At 34.8% G+C, this 20,021-nt stretch overlaps 2 protein-coding genes across 4 annotated transcripts in view; both read right to left on the reverse strand.

Annotated features, from left to right (window-relative positions):
* Positions 1-45: 45 nt before the first annotated feature.
* LOC127961318 (leucine-rich repeat-containing protein 28-like) lies at positions 46-8,816 on the reverse strand. Of its 2 annotated transcripts, none has more exons than XM_052560381.1 (10): positions 8,683-8,816; positions 7,953-8,182; positions 7,830-7,870; positions 7,538-7,575; positions 7,323-7,460; positions 5,768-5,974; positions 5,172-5,274; positions 4,483-4,658; positions 4,242-4,401; positions 46-1,592 (listed from the first exon to the last, which is right to left on the reverse strand). In XM_052560381.1, the coding sequence occupies exons 2-10, from the start codon at positions 8,118-8,120 to the stop codon at positions 1,520-1,522; spliced, it is 1,104 nt and encodes a 367-aa protein (XP_052416341.1). In that variant the 5' UTR covers positions 8,121-8,182; positions 8,683-8,816; the 3' UTR covers positions 46-1,519. The 2 variants fall into 2 exon arrangements, with proteins under 2 accessions (XP_052416341.1, XP_052416343.1); XM_052560383.1 differs by having other exon boundaries at positions 46-1,699.
* An 828-nt stretch (positions 8,817-9,644) lies between these two features.
* The window catches only part of LOC127961315 (insulin-like growth factor 1 receptor), a 77,196-nt gene continuing 66,819 nt past the window's right edge, over positions 9,645-20,021 (reverse strand). For both annotated transcript variants that reach the window (XM_052560375.1, XM_052560374.1), the window contains exons 20-21: positions 19,242-19,376; positions 9,645-13,786 (exon numbers count right to left, since the gene is read on the reverse strand). In XM_052560375.1, coding sequence (XP_052416335.1) covers positions 13,318-13,786; positions 19,242-19,376 — 604 coding nt within the window. In that variant the 3' untranslated portion in view covers positions 9,645-13,317. The remainder of the gene's footprint in view (positions 13,787-19,241; positions 19,377-20,021) is intronic.

A 20,021-nucleotide genomic window follows, 5' to 3' on the forward strand; every position in this document is an offset into this window, starting at 1 on the left:
CTCAATATGAATTAAATCTAACTTATGCACACAGGAGACACAAGAGAGGTTTTAAACATGGTTATTATTGCCAAACATTACAACAAGATCACAATTGTTCAGTTCTAAGAACCAATGAAATAACAGTGTAACATGTAAAACGTTTAGCTGAACTAACAGTCTTAAAATAAAATCTGTAGAAGACCTGAAGTATTTAATAAAACTGTAACAGTAACATCCACACATTAACTTAAAGGGATAGTTTGCCCAAAAATGAAAATGATCCCATTATTTTCCCACCCTCAAGCCATGTGTATGTCTTTCTTCTTTAAGACGAATACAATCAAGAGTTTTACATTTTTTTTAAATAATGACAGTAAATGGTGGTTGAGATTTTGCAGCAAAATAAAGTGCATCCATCCATCATAAAAAAAAGCACTCCACGTAAAGGCCTTCTGAATCAAAGTGATGCGTTTGTAGCAAAAATATCCATATTTAAAACTTTCTAAACCATAATCTCTAGGTTCCGATAACTGTTGTATGCTACATATTACAGTTTATATAGACATTTTTTAATATAGAGTATATTTATGATGAATGCATGGACCGGATGACCTATATTTTGCTTCAAAACCTCAACACCCATTCATTGCCATTGTAAAGCTTGGCCAACCCAGGACTTTTTGAACGTATTTGTCTAAAAAAAGAAAGTAATTGATACCTAGGACGACTTGTGCATGAATAAATTTTCAGTTTTGGGTGAACTTAATATATGTATTAAGAAAGTCAACCTCTTGCTCGCATCTAATTAAAGAGACAGAGATTATTTTAAATACTGAAAGCTGAACAGTGATGGTTTCCTGCAGCAAAACTGAGAGAAGCACAGATGTAGTGTAGTACCAGCAAACTCCACAATTCATGTGAAAATATTCTCTCACACAAAAATAGAACAATCCCTTAAAGCTGCCTTCGATACAATCAACTGCATGTTTTTCATAAAAGTCAGTTGGCACTTTACAACAGTCTGTTTCCAAAACTTCACACATGATTTTCTTTGAAAAGCGCTAATGTGTGCTGGTCACGTCCAACAGCATACAAACACTTGAGCCTCAGATTGAAATGAAACCTCTTTAAAAAGCCACTTTTAAGTTAAGTCTTGTGTCATGGTCAAAACCAGTAGTGAAATATGAATCTGTAGTAACATGGCATTTCAGTAAAGGGAACTCGAAAAACAATTCTATTTTCCTTTCAAATTGAAACAAAAACATCTTTATCTCAGCTTAAACTCGTCACTTTTACGTAGATCAAGATGAAAGTCTTTAAAACACAGAATAAATTGTACGTTTCTCACGAAACTTCCACCAGTTAAAGCCTGGAACTTTTTGGTTACAGTGAACCGTAACAATCCCAACACAAACAATACTACACGGTTTGTAAGGGCCAATGATTGAAATACACTTGGTTTCATTTCTTTCAACATTCATTTGTGAAATGTAATCAGTATTAACCAGCTGCTGCTACACACAGAAGAAGGGAGACTTTAATGGCTGTTATGAAGATCTGTCAAATGTCTCAGAAGCTCAGGTGATCTCTGGTGATATTCTTCAAGTCCTCTGTGAAGATGAAAGCAGCATGAGCAGATGCGAGACGTCAGCCCTGCAGGTCAAACGTCCTCAGACAAAAGCTAGAGCAGCAGTACGCTACAAAACTCACAGTGGTTCTGTGTGAGGAACACAAAGAGCAAGAAAGAAAATCCACTTATAACATGTACAGAACTATTTCAAGTTGATTTCCAAACATTTGTCAGCAAGTTTTGAGTTTGAGCTTAATCAAATCTGAAGGAAACGCTTGATATTACCATTCAAAATATCTTTGCATGAAAGATAATGCAATTAATTAAGGTGTAATATCTGATGTGTAACATAAATATGTGTGTTAAGCAAAACAAACATTATTTTCTTTTAGAAAAACACACACAAAAAAAGCAATGATTTTTGGTTCTTGGTTCTAAATAAATGCGACTTATAGTCCAGTGAAACTTATGTTTTTTTTCCTCTTCATGACGTATTTTTGGACTGATGCGACTTATACTTAGGTGCGACTTATAGTCCGAAAAATACGTTTTATATATATATATAGAGAGAGAGAGAGAGAGCATTTTATATATGTATATATAACTTATTTAAAGTGTTACTATATATATATATATATATATATATATATATATATATATGTATATACAGTATATATAAATATATAACACTTTATAATAATGTTCTATTTGCTAACATTAGTTAACTACAACAGTTAACATGAATTTACAATGAAAATTACTTATCTTCGTTAATATTAATTAAATAATTCTCAGCTATTTTATTAAAATAAACACTTTTATCTGTTAATATTATTTAATGAACTTGAGCTAACATGAATGAATAAAGAACAGTTGCATTTTTATAAATTTGTCAAATAAACAGATTTACACTTTAGATTGAAACATCTTGATTCTGTAATTGATTGGATTATAAAGAAATTGTTAATAAATTATAACAAATGCTATTTCCTGATGATTTAATAATTAGAAATAGCAGCCAATATTACTGGCCTTGGCGATATATATATTGATTTACCAATAATTTTTGCACCAGACAAAATTATAAGCCAGATCTAAAAAAGCCACACTCAGTATCTAACGTTTAGGTTTAGGTTTAGGGATTTTTTTTATTTTTTAATGTAAGACTAAGAACAAATATAACTCACCCTACCAAAAACTAAAATCAAATAATGGACCATCAAACAGAAAAGAGGCCAAAGCAACTTTATGTAAATTTTTGGTTTGGGTAAGTTAAGTTAAACTATATCACAGGGAACAAGCTGTCATAACTGAAATCAAAAAATATATATATGCATTTTAATGGGTGCGTATATAAGGGAGGTCATGTTCCTCTCATAACACACATGCTTTTACAAGGCTGATCAATGAAGTGCTATTGAAACAGCAATGGTTTCCTGGTAAGAGTTCTCTCTCTCTCTCTCTCTCTCTCTCTCACACACACACACACACACACACACACACACATATGTCCCGAGACTGAAAACTGAGAGTATTAAAGGAGTGAAAGAAGCAAATGGAAAAGAATTCCCTTTCTCTCGCTTGCACACGTGAACCGAGCACCACTCGTCTCCAAACATCAGCCGCACACTCAGGGTAAGAGGTAATGGGCGAGTGGATTAGATCTCTTAATGCACGTCAAGTAGCTGAGAGCAGCAGTCGAGCAGGATGATTGGGTTACGCTGCTGGATGTTGATACCAAAACCACAGCTCTGCATTACAGATGGAACATGACGGGCAGCGGAGCAAGCACTGCTAATTTCAACCAATCAAACACACAGGAAGATGAGGAGATAGAGGAAGTGACAGGGGTCTAAGAAAACCGTGTGAGAGAGAATGAGAAGGATAGAAAGCAGGAGAGGATTTTTCTGAATGTGTGAAAGTGAAGATGCTTTTGTTAATGAATATGCACATAACAGTAGGTCAATCCCAGAATGCATGTGCATTTAAAGGGGACACGCACTACCGTACAAGTAAGATATTTTTAAGTGTCTTATTGCTCGCTAAGGCTACATTCATTTGATCAGAAATACAGCAAAAAATGTAATGTTGTGAAATATTATTACAATTTAAAATAACTGTTTCCTATTGTAATATATATTTGTAAATTAATTTGATTTCTGTGATGCAAAGCTGAATTTTTTTTTGCTTTGCTCTAGTCTTCAGTGTCACATGATCCTTCAGAATTTGGTTATTATTCATGTCGAAAACCACTGTGCTACTGTACTTGATATTTTTGTAGAAAAGGTGAAATTTATTTTTTTGGAAATTTATTTTGGGGATTTCGAAATGTAGAATGGGATTTGAACAGAAATCTCAAAAGAAGCACATCATAAATCATAAAATAACATCATGAATGAATTTACTGTCACTTTTGTTCAATTTAACGCATCCTTGCTGACTAAAAGTATTAATTTCTTTGCAAAACTGACTTCAAACTTTTCAATGGTAGTGTACGATAGAAAATATGACTGATATGATATGCTAAATATGATAATATAAATATGATCACGATATGATATGATATGCCAGAAAGAAAATGGAAAATGGTCAACAAAGTTTTGTGTATTAAGAAACCCTGAATTATAAGTCAATAAAAATAAATATAATGGAGTATACGAGTGACAAAAAGGGAATTTAGTATCAGTACCTCTTGTGCACTCCTGCGAGTGCGGTCTCTCTGAGAGGAAACAGTTTAGGGTAGACGATGGTGAACATGGGCTGACTGCAGCGGTGACAGTGACCCAGAGGCCACCGGACCACATCCAGCAGACTCTTGGGTAACAGGAACGGCGTCAGGAACCTCACATCTGCACACGAGACAGAAGAACATAGGCTGGTGAATGTGAAGGAACCTGATGCTTTGTTGTGGGTTTTTTTGGGACTCTTACCCTTACTGGTCCAGCTGTGGGCCGCATGTAGGACTCTGCACGCCAGCTCCTCCAGAGGCAACACGCGGTCAGTCTCAGAGCCGATGGCCTTCACTTCAGAGGGCAGGGGAACAGTCACATCTCCCAGCGTCAGACAGAGCTCCTTCACATCAGAGATCTGCGCGGCTAGACCACATCTGTGCATGCAGACAGATAAATATCATCAAGTGAACACAGTCATGTTGAAAAAGTCATGAAGCAACCACAACAGCTACCATGAAAGCTATGTGTACTGCCAATTCAGCGACTCCGATACTTTTGTGATTGACTTGTTGTGTCGGAAAGTTAGCATTTCCCCCCCCAGAATCTCTCTTGGGAAAATACGTTGATGATCCGTTTATAATAATGTTTTGAGTTCACATAAATTAAAAGTTGTAATCATATTTTATATTATCATACATTCTGTAATTGGTAGTAAATGATAGATAAAAACAATGTTAATATGTCCACTTCTTCATGTTGTTTACACATTAATTTGGAGATTCAGGTATTTAAACTTTTTTTTTAAACAGGTATTTTAACATAATTTATACTTATGATTACACAATTAAAATGCGAAATGTGATTAATCATGAGTAAAGCTCTACTTCATAGTAATTTTGTAAAAATCAAGTTTGAAAGTTCACTACAACAGCAACAAGCTCACTCACCCACTGCAGCCGATGACTTTGTTATAAAGATACGATGGAAGTCCCTTCAGATGAGCGTTGTTGTCCACAAACACAAACTGCAACTCCATGGAGCGCCCCAGATCTGACAGAAATATACAACATCAGTATTTCAGCAACAACGTCAAATGATTCACTTGGTTTCTGTGCAATATATTCCAAGACGTCTAGAGCGAGGAACAGAATAACCTTTAAAATAATAAAAGGCATCATATGGTTTCACAGAACTTGTATGCATCCCTTCAAAAGTCCAGGATGAGTAGCATTTTTGGAAAATGTTTTGAAGTCTCCTATGCTCACCGAAGCTGCATTTATTTTATGAAAAATACAGTAAAGATCGAAATCTTGTGAAATGATATCATAATTTAAAATAACTTTTTTTTTTTAGACATTTTAAAACACCATTATTTCCTATGATGCAAAGATGAATTTCCAGCATCATTTCAGCATGATGTATTCAAGTATTCAATTACATAAAAACAAACATACAAATAAAATATCTTACTGACCCCCAAAAGCCAGAGCTTTTGTATACATGAAAAGTTATCTTTCTTGACAGCACTGTCATATCTTCTCACCCAGGGGCAGTGAAGTCAGGCAGTTTGCAGCCATGGAGAGCTCGTTGAGGTCGGGCAGCAGACAGAGCTGGCGAGGAAGGTAGTGCAGCAGGTTACGGTCTGCTGTGAGACACTGCAGGGACAGACACTGGTGCAGACGCTCTGGAAGAGTCCTCAGGAGGTTCATGGACACGTCCAGAGTCTCCATCTCTCCGAGATCTCCCAGCTCTACCAATACGCCCACAAAACCAGTCTTAAGTGTCAATTGAGATTTATATGAGATTATGAATAAATACACTTTCCATTGATGTATGGTTTATTATGATCGGACAATATTTGGCCGAGATACAACTATTGTTAATCTGGAATCTGAGGGTGCAAAAACATCTAAATACTGAGAAAATCCCTTTAAAATTCTCCAAATGAATTCTTAGCAATGCATATTACTGTATGAAATTTACAAAAATTCTTTATGGAACATGATCTTTCCTTAATATCCTAATGATTTGTGGCATAAAAGAAGAATGTATCATTTTATCCTGTACAATGTTTTTTTTTAGCTATTTCTAAAAATATACTCCAGCGACTTAAGACTGGTTTCAGGTCATATTTACATTTCTGTTATAGCTTCAATCAGGTATAAAGCAAGATTTTATCACCCTAGGGAGTCACCTTATGCCCTCTGCTGGCAAAAACAAGAGCTGGTAATTTATTTGACATTGAGAAGGTACCCCAAAAAATACAAATAAAAAGTTGCACGTCGCTAGTTAGCTTGAAACTATTTGAACAGTGAACTGTAAAACGCTTAGTTTGGAATAACTCGCATATGATAAATTAAAGCCATGAACAGTCTCTGCTTCAGATGAAAAAGAGCAATAAAAAGACTGATATAAAACAACTGCGTGCTTTGAAGCACTGCATTTAAAGAGAGCGTGAAAGAGCTTAATCATTTCCCCGCAGTCTCTTTATGAAGTTTTACTTCTCAGAAACATGCAAGCGTCATGTTGAGCACAAAAATCTAAGTTTCTCAGCTGAATGACGTTTAATAACTGCAGGTTTAAAAGCTTCTGCTCATGCAATTTTCTCAGACGCTGCTTTTGAGTGAGGAATTATTTGATGCAGTTAAAGCTTCTTAATTACACAAGCACATTTTATTTGATTTTTTACAGATAATGTCTATGAATTAAACGGACTGTTTACCTTGAATCATTATTAATTAAACTGCTGCAGGAAGTGATTATATTCCCCTCTCATTTTTCACAATCTTCTGCAAATAATTCAATCTTCTGCGACTGGAGTATATCTGGTTTATATGTAAATGCATGTACAGATAAAGCAAAATAATTTCCTGTTTTCATTGCAGCGTGTAGCATGTAAGTATTTATATTCAATCCGAAATATTATTTTGAATGTTATTAAGCATGGTAAAGCAATACAACCAAACGTTCAGCGATTCTTTTTGTTGCTGGTTTGATTATTATTAGGCTTTTCTGCGCACATCAGAATCGATAATCACTATAATCAGTAGCAACAGCTCAGTTTTTTGGATTAATGCTGAAGGATGTTTGCGACTCACCTTGCGGGAGGAATTTGAGTTGGTTGTTGGCCAATCGCAGATGTCGTAATGAGCGCAGCTGACCGATCTCTGGACAGATGAACTGAAGAGCGTTGTCACTCAGGTCCAGTGACTGCAGCTTCACTAGATTGCCAATTGCTGGAAAACAACATTACGTATCATGTGCCTGACATCAAAATATTACTATTTACAGTATAATCATGAGATAACATTACCTTGAGGAATTATTGCAATATTGTTTGAGTGCAGGTACCTAAGGGAAACAAAAAATAGATTGCAGGACTGTTTCATTATCTTGTTTTGCATCTGGGGTAGTACAAATAATATTTAACCAAACTCAGACTCAACCAATTTACATCATATAGCTATTGTTTATGGGTGGGTAAGAAAACGTCCCAAAGATTGAGGAACTCTTTTGGATAACATTAATGTTACAGTTGTGCAACACACTGAAAACTAACATAACGTTGTGAAACCAAGAAGAGTATAACAAAGATTAATACTCACAGTTCTATCAAGTTGGGAAGTTTCTGAGCCAGGTTCTCTGGCTGACAGGAGGAAAACAGTATTAGGATGCAAAATATATTTATGATATACAGAGCCAAAGCAAAAATGAAGACTAGATCTTACAAGTGTTGTGAGGGAGTTTCTCTTCATGAAGAGACGCTCCAGGAACTGCATCCCTTCATCTCTGAGGAGCTCCACGGGGAAACTGCTGAGGTTTCTGTAGTTCAGGAAAAGATTCTTGTGTCGCTCTCGTTTGGCCATAAAAATCACTTCATGGAGTTCAGACGCCATGGCTGTGAGAAGCGTCTCTGGCCGAGAGAGTTTTTCCCTCTTTCAGCTTCTACTTTTCCATTCTGAAAGAAACATTTTTAACATTTCTTAAAGGTTCGTAAAGATTTCTTGATTTAAAGTATGAATAATAACACAAAATATACAGACTGAGTAGCTAAAACTTAAAAAAAATTATATAATTTTTACAATATATAAATATTTAACCCATTGTGCCCTAATGATTTTATCGAATCAAAGGCGAGATGTATTGTACAGAATGACAGTAACACGTTTACCAGCGACATTAAAGCATTATCTAATGTCAGATAGTACAAATAACGCTAGACTAATAACAGTATGTAGCAAGATGAGCTCAGATAATGATGCTGTAGTGTACTGTACTGTACTGTCATTCAATCTCATAACACACAATGAGTTTAAACATAAATTAAGGTTCTACAAAAATCTAATCATCGACTTCTTGGCAATCTCAAATTGTTGCTTTTTGGAATAAGCGAATCATAAAACTGACATATGTACTACAAAACACGACAATGAATATCAATAACGAATCGCAACCTACATTGCATCCATGCAGTGAATGAAATATGAATATTTCCCTCTTGAAAACCTCTGGAGTTGTTTGTGTACAGCACTAGGTTTCCGTTTACGTCAAGCGCGTCACTGGATACAAGCACAGAGCATCATGGGAAATGTAGTTATTCCTGCTTAGTTTTTCCACAGCAAGTAATTCATAATATAATATAATATAATATAATATAATATAATATAATATAATATAATATAATATAATATAATATAATATAATATAATATAATATAAAATATAAAGTTTTACTTTTTCTTAAGAGAATTATTAAGTAATCCGTTTAAATAGTTTGGCTTCATTAGTATTCATCAAATTCATATAATAAGTAAAAAACAAAAATCCTACAGCTAAATGTGGTTATAATATTTCTAATATATATGTATATTTTAATCAGTCTTTATAAAAAATGTTATGCTTTTGAACACATTTGATGCTTTCAGGAGTCCATGCCACAAAATGAATTTGCTCTTGAAATCATGCTTATTATTTTACAGCTGCCATTTTCATTGATAAAGTAAAAATAATGAATAATTTAATTATCCTCATGCATGGCATCACTGAAAGTCCTTTCTGAGGCATTTGAACGCTTGCAAAATGGCTTGGGCAAAGTCTGTTATAATAATTCATTCATTCACTGAAAAAAAAAAAAAAAAAAAAGATTAATGAGGGTAAAAAATATGCTTAATAATGTTACCGGAGTAAAAATCTAATTATAGCGTGTCAAATTCCTTAAGTACAATGCCAAAATTGAGTTCTGTTAAAATTGAGTTAATATTCATAAAATCACAAAGAAACTTATCTGTATTATCATTAATATTTGTTTTGTGAACCACACAGTATCTGAGCCATCATAATTTCCAATAATTGCTAATCCTCTCCATATTCCTGAAGCACATTTCTTTAAATTGACACAAAGAAAACACCAGACAAAGTTAATAAGTGCCTTTTTTTTTTTAATCAGAACAGCCAGGTTTGAACAGAATTGGACCACAAAACCTCTCCATTCTCCCCTCCCATTCTGGATCTGTAACCCTCTTTATATACCAACACATACACATCCAACACGTCTCAACTGAACAACTAAACATGAGGCATCGAGGACTGAAATGAAATGACATGAAACCCATTCTAGATGGCGCCATCAGATCACAAACACCACTAATGCTCTCCTCTCAACCCTCACACACTCATAAGAGCACACTTGAGCAGTCTGGATGTCAGATGATAGAGAGCAGCAGTTTCCAGCAGCAGGGTACAAAGCCACCTTCAGCCCTGAGAATATCTAGCCCATAGTTAACAGATCTGGATGGGACAAATCAGCCATTGGTCGGGTGTTGTATATTAAGAGATGGTCAGAGAGGAGCATTAGGATGGTGTCTTGTTCAATCTGTGAGAAACAAAAACCAGGAAAAATTACCAACATCGGAAGGACATTACATTGGTGGCACTACACGATCATAATTTTCGTCATTTTTCTCCAAAACTCTTCGCAATTATAAACATTTCCCTTATATAAAGATATTCGAGTGAAAAATTCAGGATCTTTATTTGTTCTGGATTTACATATTTCACAATATTATTTCAATTTAATCAGCTCAGTATCTGCATGAACGATAACTGCGAAAGATACCAGCATTTCCCCAACCATTCGCCTTTATATCACATCTGCTTTATTTAAATTACACTGAAATGGTTTTGCGTGCTGATATTTTGTTTAGATTTTACAAAAATATTCATATAACCCAAGACAAACCTCTTCGTAATGCACATCTGATGCACCTGATAGCAGCAAAAACTGTACATCCGTTTATAATCGAAGGGTTTGTTTCAATGAACATTTGGTTTCTGATGCAGATGTAAAATTCCAATGAATGCGTGACAAGAAAAATTTAAATAGAACAATGCCAACAGTGGGATTCAGAGACATGAAAGGGAGAGGAGATCACAACCAGTATATACTTAAAAAATAAATCCATTCTAATTATTCCATCTAGTGACCCCCCCCCCCCCCCCAGTTAAAAGATGGATAAATGAAACATTCCAGCACATTTAGAGTCAGTTGTCAGACCTGTTCTTGTTTTAATCTCACAAATAAATAATCAACAATATTAAGCAAGATCCGATAGGAAAGAAAGCAGCTAGTCGTACAAAATGTCCCCAACTCGGTAATTTCTCCACTCCGAGATTGTGGTTTGTAGCGTTTATGAGGTTTTACCCAGATACAGAGAGCAGTAATATTGTCCTTTTCATGAAAAAGGTCAGATGTACTTTATATATAGATACATAAAAAAGGAGGAAAATGAAAAGTGACAGTTTTTCCTTTGAAAAATCCTTTGAAAAAAAAAAAAAAAAAAAAAACTCTTAAATCGATATAAGTGACCTATGTTACAAACACAACTTCTGCATAGAGATATGCTGAATCATATCTGTATAATCATTTATCGGGCTCTGCTCGGAAGGAAACGCAGAGTTGAGAAGATGAGGGTCTTTCAATTGCGGAAGGATCAGTCACAAATAAGGCTGAACAATCAATGTAAAGAATGAGACGAGTCTAGGTTTAAGCAATGAAATCAATCCAAAATTTGCCAAATTTTAAGTCATACTCCGTTTTTTAAAGAGGAATGAATAGCGAGACAAGAACACATCGGGTCTGAGACCCAAACGTTTAGGATTCTGACCTGAGAGTATTTGTTGCGCATTAATGTGATGAGAGAGACAGTGTCGAGCTGTTACAGAATCATGTCACTGGGTGCCGCCGTTACTGGCAATGAAGACAGAAGATCGTGTTCACTGCCAGTTTAGCTTTTAAAGAGAGCGAATCTATCAAAACAGAAGGGATTGAACAACTTTTCATTGCAAAAATCAACTGTAAGAATGAACCTCCTACTGTTTTTCTCATTTTGCAGAACTATAAGCATCATAAAATGGACTGTAGTGGAAAGGCAAAGGATTACACCTGAAAAATCTTTTTACATTTATATATATAGGTGTGTGTATATATATATATATATATATATATATATATATATATATATATATATATATATATATATATATATATATATATATATATATATATATATATATATATATATTACAACCACAAAAGAAAAACAATAACAAAATAGCAGCTTTTTTAGCACAGACATATAGATGATCAATCTGAACTGTAAAAAAGGTACAAAAGTGACCGACAAACGATGCACACGCTCTGTGGTCCGACGTACGACTGAACAACCAAGCTAGTTAACATTTTAACTCCGCAAAGCCACAATTTTAAACCTTTTCAGCTTCTTTTTTTTATTTTTTTTAATCCAAATCCCTTTTAAAGTTTCAACATCTGCTGCATCTGTTGTTCGACTTAGCAATTATTCAGCGCGGAATGAGTCTAATCCTAAACAAGAAGACAGAAAAGTAGGAATCTGGGAAATCTTTCTATTGATTTTAAAGGAACAGTTCACCCAAAAAACACACCCTGAGGTAGATGAGTTTGTTTCTTCATGGAGAAATGTAGCATGGCATCACTTGCTCACCAATGGATCCGTTGCAGTGAATGGGTGCCGTCAGAATGAGGGTCTGAACAGCTGATAAAAACATCACAATAATCCACAAGTAATTGGAGGAAGTGTTATATTTTAGCCGGATAGAACAGTTTGAAATTATTATTATTATTTTTTTTTTCAAACACACAGCTTTTCACTTCACAAGATGTTAACTGATGGACTGGAGTGGTGTGGATGATTGTGATGTTTTTATCAGCTGTTTGGTCTCTTATTCTGACGGCACCCATTCACTGCAAATGATCCATTTGGTGAGCAAGTAATGCTAAATTTCTCCAAATTTGTTCTGATTAGGAAACATCTGCATCTTGGATGGCCTGAAGGTGAGTACATTTTTTGCACATTTACATTTTTGGAGGAACTATTCCTTTAAGCAGGTTTGGATCACCAGGGTAAAAACTGCCGTGTGTATTTTGAGGAATAAGGATGCAAGGGGAATTAAACGACAATTTGGCAACATAAAAAAAGAACAAACATTTGGCAGATTTGAGAATTTCTTCTCCACAAAAGTTGCGCAGCCAGATGATTTCCAGGAAAAGGAAGCTGAAGATCTCCATACCCCGATCGGAGTTGGGTCATGGGAACGAACTTCTAAGACGGCCGGGAGAAAAAACATCTCTAACTTAGACGCATGTCATTGGAAACAAGATGCTGTTGGATTGGCTTAGAGATATGCAGAGCGTGTCGTAATAATGCCACCGTACCACCACTGGCTCTGACAGGCCTTCAAACCAGTTTTGGAAGTTTAGAAAAGTAACAAAACGTAACAAAAACAGTCTAGAACAGCCTATCGAGTGCGAGAGTGAAGGTCATGGGTTTTCAGTCAGTGATCCAGTCTGCGTTCATGTCAATCAATTCACCGATTCAATCGACAAAACACAAAAAACAAAGAAATCCAAACTTTGTCCGTTGAGGTATGATTGAAAAGATCGATTGCCTTGGACTCCCAGTTTGTACCATTTTGTTTTTCCTTGTCTCTTAATTTCATATTTCTTCTCAGGAGACCACACAGTGGCTTGACAGACAGAGACGTGTCCGGAAACCATCGATCAGCAAGCCGACGACTGGGGCAGAGGCAAGGCACGCTCGTTCTTTCGGCCCCCGTTCATGTGAGCGTAAGGCTGGGTCTCGTCAAACGGGCTCCGGAGAACCATCGAGGGCCCGTTCGCCGCAGACGCGGGGAGCGGGTGCTTGTCCGTGGAGCTGGGGGAGGAGGGCGGTGAGGATGGGCCGGCCGGGGTGGAGGAGCCCTGGGACGCAGGGGCGCACTGTTGAGGGGAGGCCAGAGAGGGCGCCAGGGGCTGCAGGCTGGAGGGCGGCTCCAGAGGAACGTTCTCCATGGCTCCCACGTTCTCCATGTCCAGCTCTTCCGTGTCCGGAGGTTTGTTCTCCTCGCTGTAGAAGAAGCTCATCTCCTTGAAACCCGCCTCCAGGTCGTCCTTGATGCTGCTGATGATCTCCAGGAAGGACGGCCGCATTTTGGGGTTGTACTGCCAGCACATGCGCATCAGTTCAAACCTGAAAGCGCACAAGAGAAGAACAAAAGAACATTAAAATTAGTTGCTGTCCAGTCTAAATGAGGGACTGATATTTGGCCATTTAAAGATTATCAGCATCAGTGAATAAATGCAAAAACGCATTTTGGATTTAGGTATTAGGACAATTTTGATGAAACGTTTTGATGCACTTCAAATGTTGACTAGTATATTTTAGAATTTTTAGGGTATTTTAGGGAGGGGAAGTTCTGAGTTGAAATGGATCATTTTTATTTCACCTGGTTTGTGTTATTTGAAAAAAGGTCCCTTTTAAATTATTAAAATTATTTTAAATCTCTCTCTCGCTGTCTCTCTCTCTCTCTCTCTAATACCTTTATAAATTGTTATTATTATTTTTTTAACATGCATAGTACAACAATAAATTTATTCATTGTATGAGTTATAAACTCATATGTGACCCTGGAGCACAAAACCTTAAGTCTTAAGTCGCTGGGGTACATTTTTAGCAATAGCCAAAGGACATTTTAAGGGTCAAAATTTTCACATTTTCTTTTATGCCAAAAATCATTAGGATATTAAGTAAAGATCGTGTTCCATGAGACATTTAGTAAATTTCCTACTGTAAATATATATAACTTAATTTTTGAACAGTAATATGCATTGCTAAAAACTTCATTTGAACAACTTTAAAGGTGATTTTCTCAGTATTTAGATTTTTTTTGCACCCTCAGATTCCTGATTTTCGAATAGTTGTATCTCGGACAAATGTTGTCAATATATCAATGGAAAGCTTTAAGATGATATATAAATCTCAATTTTGAGAAACTGACCCTTATGACTGGTTTTGTGGTCCAGGGTCACATGTACTCATATATCAATCTTCACACAACCAGTTATTAATCGTCTTAATCACTCTGTTTGAGTCAGTAAAAAAGAAAAAGTTATTTTCAGTTTTAAATCAAGTTACTATTTTATATATATATATATATATATATATATATATATATATATATATATATATATATATATATATATATATATATATATATATATATATATATATATATATAAAATATATATATAAAATATATATATATATATATATAATATATATATATATATATATATAATATTATATATATATATATATATATATATATATATATATATATATATTCATATATTCTGACTACTTTAATATATTATAAATCAAAATTTAAAGTTATTTTAAAGTTATAAATAATATATTCATGGTTTATTAACATGGCATTACAATTTACATGTATACTACTTTATATAACAGATTATCAAATCCATCTGTTTGATTTTTCAAAATTTTAATTAATATCAGTATGCATATTATAAAATGTATGAATGTATTTATTAATTTGTTTTCATTTAAAATAATTCTTAAGAAATTTTTATCCTTCAATTTAAGACTGTGAAATCGATTAATCGCAATTAAATCGCATCCAAAATAAAACTTTATTTACATAATATGTGTGAGTACTGTGCATTTTTATATGTATATATAAATACACACACATACATGTATATATCTAGAAAATATTTACACATATACATAGCCACATTTAGATTTTATTTATATATAAATATATATTATATATATTTCTTAAATATATAAACGTGAGTGTGTATTAATACATACAAGTAAATATACACACTGCGCACACATAACATTATGTAAACCCACATTTTTATTTTGGATGTGATTAATCACGATTAATCGATTTGACAGCACTACTTTAATTATAAATACTTTATAACTGAATTATAGTCATTACATATAGTCGACTGGATATTGTTCTATTTAACATTATTGTCAAATATACTGCTACTATAACAAACTTACTCCTAAGACCTTGTTCATAGCCGTAGCACTGAACAACAGGTGGCAGTGTGACGAATCGCTAACATAAACACACGCTATCAGCGGCTACGTCCTAAACACAGCTGCAGTGAGCTCATGGTGAATGCACAGCAAACACACAACTGTGCTGAAATCACACTGCAGAGCTGGAGAGAGCTGGAAAGGAGGCCAGAGAGCGCCGGCGAAGGGGAACTGCTACAGTTACACCAGGGAAAAAATAAAAGCGTACCATCTCGCTGACACTCGAGCATTCCAGTTCACCATTTTAATTATACACAAACAGGCTAAGAATACCAGAGGAGTCTGCTGAAATAAATACTGGGATCCCTGTGCCAGCTCACACACTAGTGGAGTAACACACACCATTGGTCTTACAAACAGCAACACACACAGCTAGCGCAAACATCAGCTGACAGTTACAAATACCCATGCACCACATACACAAACATTCACACCAGCAAATCCAAGTGCGGTATTTTCGCCGTCTCACACACACACACACACACAGCTCTCCAGCTGTGAGACAGAGAGACTGGACTCACTGCCCTCAACTTGTTTTTCCTGCATGGCACTAAATGAAGTTTCCATTGATGGGGAGCTTCAGGCTGATTTTAGCACCTCCAGTGTTAAAAGTGCCATATGAATAAGAATAAAGCCTGCAGTAACCTTTGGAAGGTCAAAGCATGGATTTTTTTCATCAAGATGGTGATGAAGTGAGTTCAAAATGCAAGAGAGTGTGACTTTTTTTTATTTATATATTTCATGAATTGTATTATGACTCATACGTTACATAAATATAAATTATAACTATAAAAATATAAGAAAAATTGTGATTAAATTAATGTTAAATTGCATAGTTGAGTAGCCATAAATCAAAAAGTATTTTTTTTAAACTTTCCAAACATTTTATAGAAATAATTATACATTTTGGAATAATGAGTATCATTATGTTTTCTTAAGTTTATGAAAACTTTTATTATTATTTTTTAAAAAGAGTCCTTTCTATGATATAGGTTTCTGTTTAATGACAACAACAAAATCACACACATCACACTTTTATTTTATTTATTTTTACTTTTAGATCCTACAAAAATATCCTAATCAATTCAACTCAATACAGTTAAAAATAGCATGAAACAATGAGGAAAAAATAGAAACAGATTTGTAGAAATCTAAAATGATAACTTGCAATAGCATTAAAATTAGCAAACAATCCTGCGCATGTGTCATAGAAAGGCACTGAAAGGATTCACTGTTTGCTTGTATCAATGAAATCAGAGAGATCCTGCTTTGATTTCTTCTTTTATTACAAGAGCAAAAATAAACCAGCTGGTGATGTTGTGTGAAATAGCACTCTTTAATCTCAAACTACCTTCAATCTATTATTCTCATTTGTCGACACTCAACATTTTACTTCGGTGTCAAACGAGAAATTAGTAAATAAAAATTTATAGAATAAAATGTAAGGCAGGACTTGATTTTTTTATGCATGAGGAATAGATTACATATTAGAAATGAGTCAACTCAAAGGAAGTGAGGATTTAAAAAATAAATTATTGGTGATGGCAGCCAAAAAAAGATTGTAATTTCAGGGGCAGAGCAAGCTATTTGATAAAAAGTAGATTCTGCAATACTTGGTGAAGATCGTTTCTAGTAGGAGGCAGTAGCTTTTGCCTTTTTTGGCTAAAAATATCACATGCACGAGCAATTTACTGTATCTCAATTAGTATAAGATTTTGTTCTAATTGCTAAGCTGCACATAATTGTACCGAATAACTGGACTTCCCTTAGAGGTTGAATTTGGGTGACCGCTGGCACTGTTAGTCTCAGCAGTCGTGCGCTGGCTCATTACAACACAAGACAGAGGCAGCAGCAGGGGGGCAGCCCAAAACCCACCCACACACCCTCCTCCACTCCTGTTCTGCCGCCTTTAATGACCACTTCATCCTTCCCCAAAAAGTGTGAAAAGGTGGCAAACGTCGGCCAACCACAACAACGACCCTCAACCAGACGGCCTTGAGTGGAAAATAAGGCACAAGCCAATGCCAACCATTGTGCACTTCCTGTCAATGGACAGTGGACTGAGAAAATGCAGACTGCTGTTTCTCTTGAAACAAAACATCATTGTTCATTCGTGTCACCAATGAGTAAAGAGAAAGAAAAAAAACTGCTTGTGAAGCTTGATTTTTATTATATATAAACATAAAAGTATATAGAGAGAGAGAGCTTAAAATTATATTATATATTTACATAGAGATATATTTAAATTAAAAATATTAAAAAGTTTATTTACATATTTTATTTTAGCTATATTTTTTTAAACATTATACACACACACAGATGCACAAATATATTATATATATATATATATATATATATATATATATAGAGAGAGAGAGAGAGAGAGAGAGAGAGAGAGAGAGAGAAAGCGAGAGCAATATATTTAATATAGATTTAAATGATAAAAAAAATAAAGTCGATTAAAATTACATATTAATTTTTTTCTGTATATATAAAAAAATTATAATCATATTATATTATATTATATATATATATATATATATATATATATATATATATATATATATATATATATATATATATATATATATATATATATATATATATATATATAATTTTTTATATTTTTGTAAGTTTTTATCCAACTACACTACTAACTAAAAACACAAGCTGTGGCTGACAAAAAAAATAATGGTTTACACGTACAACCAATAAGTAAAACTAAATGGTAATATAAAGTTACCTCTGATCCCCAAAACTCACTTTCTATTTTTCTGCACCCCTTTCTTCTCAAGACACACAAACCTACCCACCCCTCCAGGTATAACGTTATATTATTAAAAATGTGGAATCCCTGCAGTGCTTCGAGTGCTCGTATGTCACTGCCAGCTCTCACACTTCAGATAAAACATGGACTCGAAGCCAGACGCAACCTAACTCAAACTGCGCCAAAGAAAACCCAGAGCTTGGAGACTCTCACAGATAAACAAATTGTACTTAAATTTAGAGCCCAGCACCCACAGGGAGAGCATTAGACTAGGTAGCTTTAAAATCCAAAACAAATAACGGCCAAAGTCAAAAACCTTTGGGTACATACAATTAATTCTTTAGCTAATTCAGATCTTTAATGTCTATTCTTGTTTTCAGCTATTTGACGTTACAACTTGAATCACACAGTAGGTGGCAGACTTTCTACTTTTTAAAAGGCACACGAAAATTGAAAATACTGTCGCCATTTATGCACCATCATGCCCCTCCAAACCTAACATGAATATTCATATGAAGAACTTTCAAAATTGCCACATCAAGACATCGCACCAGGTTTGACATCAATGAAACCAATCTTGGACAGAACTGCAATAAAAAGGGACACTGAATTTTGGTCTGTTCCTTACATTAAAGTATGTGCATCAATTAAAAGGACCAATTCTATAGTGTTTTTGGAGCTTGACAGCCTCGGGTCACTGTCTGCTTTCACTGAATGGAAAACAGCAGCTTGATCATTTTTCTAAATGTTGCATTTAGAACAACAACGTGAGTGAAAGATGTGCATGAGATGACTTACAGCATGTCAGGGCAGTTGTCAGGTTTGTCTAGCAGTCCTCCCTCCATGACAAACCGCAGTACCTGCTCATTGGACATGCCCTGATAGGGCTGCTCGGCCAGGGTGGCTATTTCCCACAACACCACCCCAAAGGACCTGCAGGACAAGAAGAGATGAAAAAAGTTGCGATCTATATACTGAAAGCGACCAAAGTGTCTACAAGACGCTGATTTTCTTTTCATTTGGAGTGAGTTCAGTTGAAACTGTTCCCGGAAGTTGTTTTTTCAAGCAACATCAATATTTTCACTGAGAATGTGAGTGATGCGTGTTCTAATTACCTAAAACTTTAAAATGGGAGCAAGTTGTCATTATAATGAGTCAGCTGCTCAGACAAATGACATAATATAATGTGGTCTGTTGATAATAAAGCTATAAAGCATGTAACAGAAATACCTTCAATCTAGCCTGACTCATGTAATGCTTTTTCTTGCAAGTTTATTCTTATTATTTTTCTACAGATAAGCAAGGTGTTTAAAAAAACACTATACATTAGGCAGCAGCTCAGTGTTATACATTGAATGTTAAACTGATTTTATGAAACAAGTTTTTTGCATTGAATTTTTTCATCAGTACTTTACAATGCTGAATTTAATTTTCCTTTGTAATCCACACTGCACAATTCAAAAATTCACTTTCTCACTACCCTTTCTTTAGTTCACTCAAATATTGGGTGATGTTATGTGGATTTTCAAAATTCATATTATTAATATGTAATATGCATTTGAAGTAACAATTTATTTT

This window comes from Carassius gibelio, chromosome B7 (genome assembly GCF_023724105.1).
Source record: "Carassius gibelio isolate Cgi1373 ecotype wild population from Czech Republic chromosome B7, carGib1.2-hapl.c, whole genome shotgun sequence".
In the NCBI taxonomy this organism is placed as follows: domain Eukaryota; kingdom Metazoa; phylum Chordata; class Actinopteri; order Cypriniformes; family Cyprinidae; genus Carassius; species Carassius gibelio.

Bases quoted from the DNA above. Each gene is read 5' to 3' on its own strand.
- LOC127961318 (XM_052560381.1), bottom strand. From the start codon at position 8,120: ATGGCGTCTGAACTCCATGAAGTGATTTTTATGGCCAAACGAGAGCGA. The intron at 7,871-7,952 runs GTAAGATCTAGT...TCCTCCTGTCAG, and splicing joins GAAACTCCCTCACAACACTT to CCAGAGAACCTGGCTCAGAA. The intron at 5,975-7,322 runs GTGAGTCGCAAA...GCGTATTGGTAG, and splicing joins ACTCAAATTCCTCCCGCAAG to AGCTGGGAGATCTCGGAGAG.